The sequence below is a fragment of the Rhagoletis pomonella genome, unplaced genomic scaffold (assembly GCF_013731165.1).
Source record: "Rhagoletis pomonella isolate Grant_MI unplaced genomic scaffold, Rhpom_1.0 Rhpom_scaffold_00005, whole genome shotgun sequence".
Lineage (NCBI taxonomy): Eukaryota > Metazoa > Arthropoda > Insecta > Diptera > Tephritidae > Rhagoletis > Rhagoletis pomonella.
Genome location: NW_023458559.1, coordinates 1,370,977 through 1,371,944, shown reverse-complemented (window position 1 = coordinate 1,371,944; position 968 = coordinate 1,370,977). Strand labels below are relative to the sequence as shown.

The following is a 968-nucleotide window of genomic DNA, read 5'->3' as shown; positions in this document are numbered from 1 at the left end:
GCAAAAAATTCTCGGACTAAAACTGGTAACTTCTGACAGAGAGAGAACCGTATTTACTCTCTTTTTTGTCCTCTCAATAGTCAGAGAACCGAGTACGGGATCGATTTCCAGTAAAATCTGACTGATTCTGACTATTTCTGACTAGTCCGGACTCGTACGGGATCGCAACTTATATTTGCCAATCGAGTACGAGAGGATGAAAGTAATCATATGATGAGTGAGCATCCACAAGGTGGAGACATGACTAGGGCCATGCAGTCACCTATGCACCAGCAAACCACTATGAGTGCGCTAATCGACAGAATGTCGAATAGCACTGGGATGAATGCAGCGTCGTCACCCTTTAATCAACCAAATGATCGTAATACACCAGACAAACACGAAATTCGGTTTCCGCATATTCAAATTCCCGAATTCGATGGGACGTATACCGAATGGATTCGTTTTCGTGACCTATTCGAAGCCATGATCCACACAAGAGCTAATTTGTCAGACGTGGAAAGGTTGGAATACCTGCAAACAAGACTCAAGGGAGACGCGTTGTCGTTGGTGAAGCATTTAAGGCCTACAAATGAAAACTATAAAATAGCCTGGGATTTACTCAGCAAAAAATACAATAAAAACGACAAGGTAAAAAGGGCTTATCTGGAACTATTATTCGATCAACCGGCGATGAAGTTACTGTCGGCATCTGAACTAAAAGAGTCATGAACACCTCAAATGAAGGAATTAATGCCTTGAAAGCGCTCGATGAGCCTGTAGAGCACTGGGATTCCGTACTATTATTTCACATAGAAAAAAAGATCGATTCCGAAACACTCATCTTGGGGTACAGAGAGAAAAATCCGATCAAGTCGCTACTTTTGCACAATTTCTAAATTTTCTAGAGGAGCGACTATTTGAGCAGGAAAGCGCCCAAAGGAAGACAGGAAATTTAGTCAAATCTGGAATCAAAGCAACAGAAGCAA

The 968-nt window shown here is 41.9% G+C and overlaps 1 protein-coding gene across 1 annotated transcript; it reads left to right on the top strand.

Annotated features, from left to right (window-relative positions):
• Positions 1 to 240: 240 nt before the first annotated feature.
• Positions 241 to 711, top strand: LOC118739732. The gene has a single exon (XM_036471243.1). The coding sequence runs from the start codon at positions 241 to 243 to the stop codon at positions 709 to 711; it is 471 nt and encodes a 156-aa protein (XP_036327136.1).
• The last annotated feature ends 257 nt before the right edge of the window (positions 712 to 968 follow it).

What these genes read in the sequence shown, in the direction of transcription:
- LOC118739732 (XM_036471243.1), top strand. Translation starts at nt 241, where the DNA reads ATGACTAGGGCCATGCAGTCACCTATGCACCAGCAAACCACTATGAGT.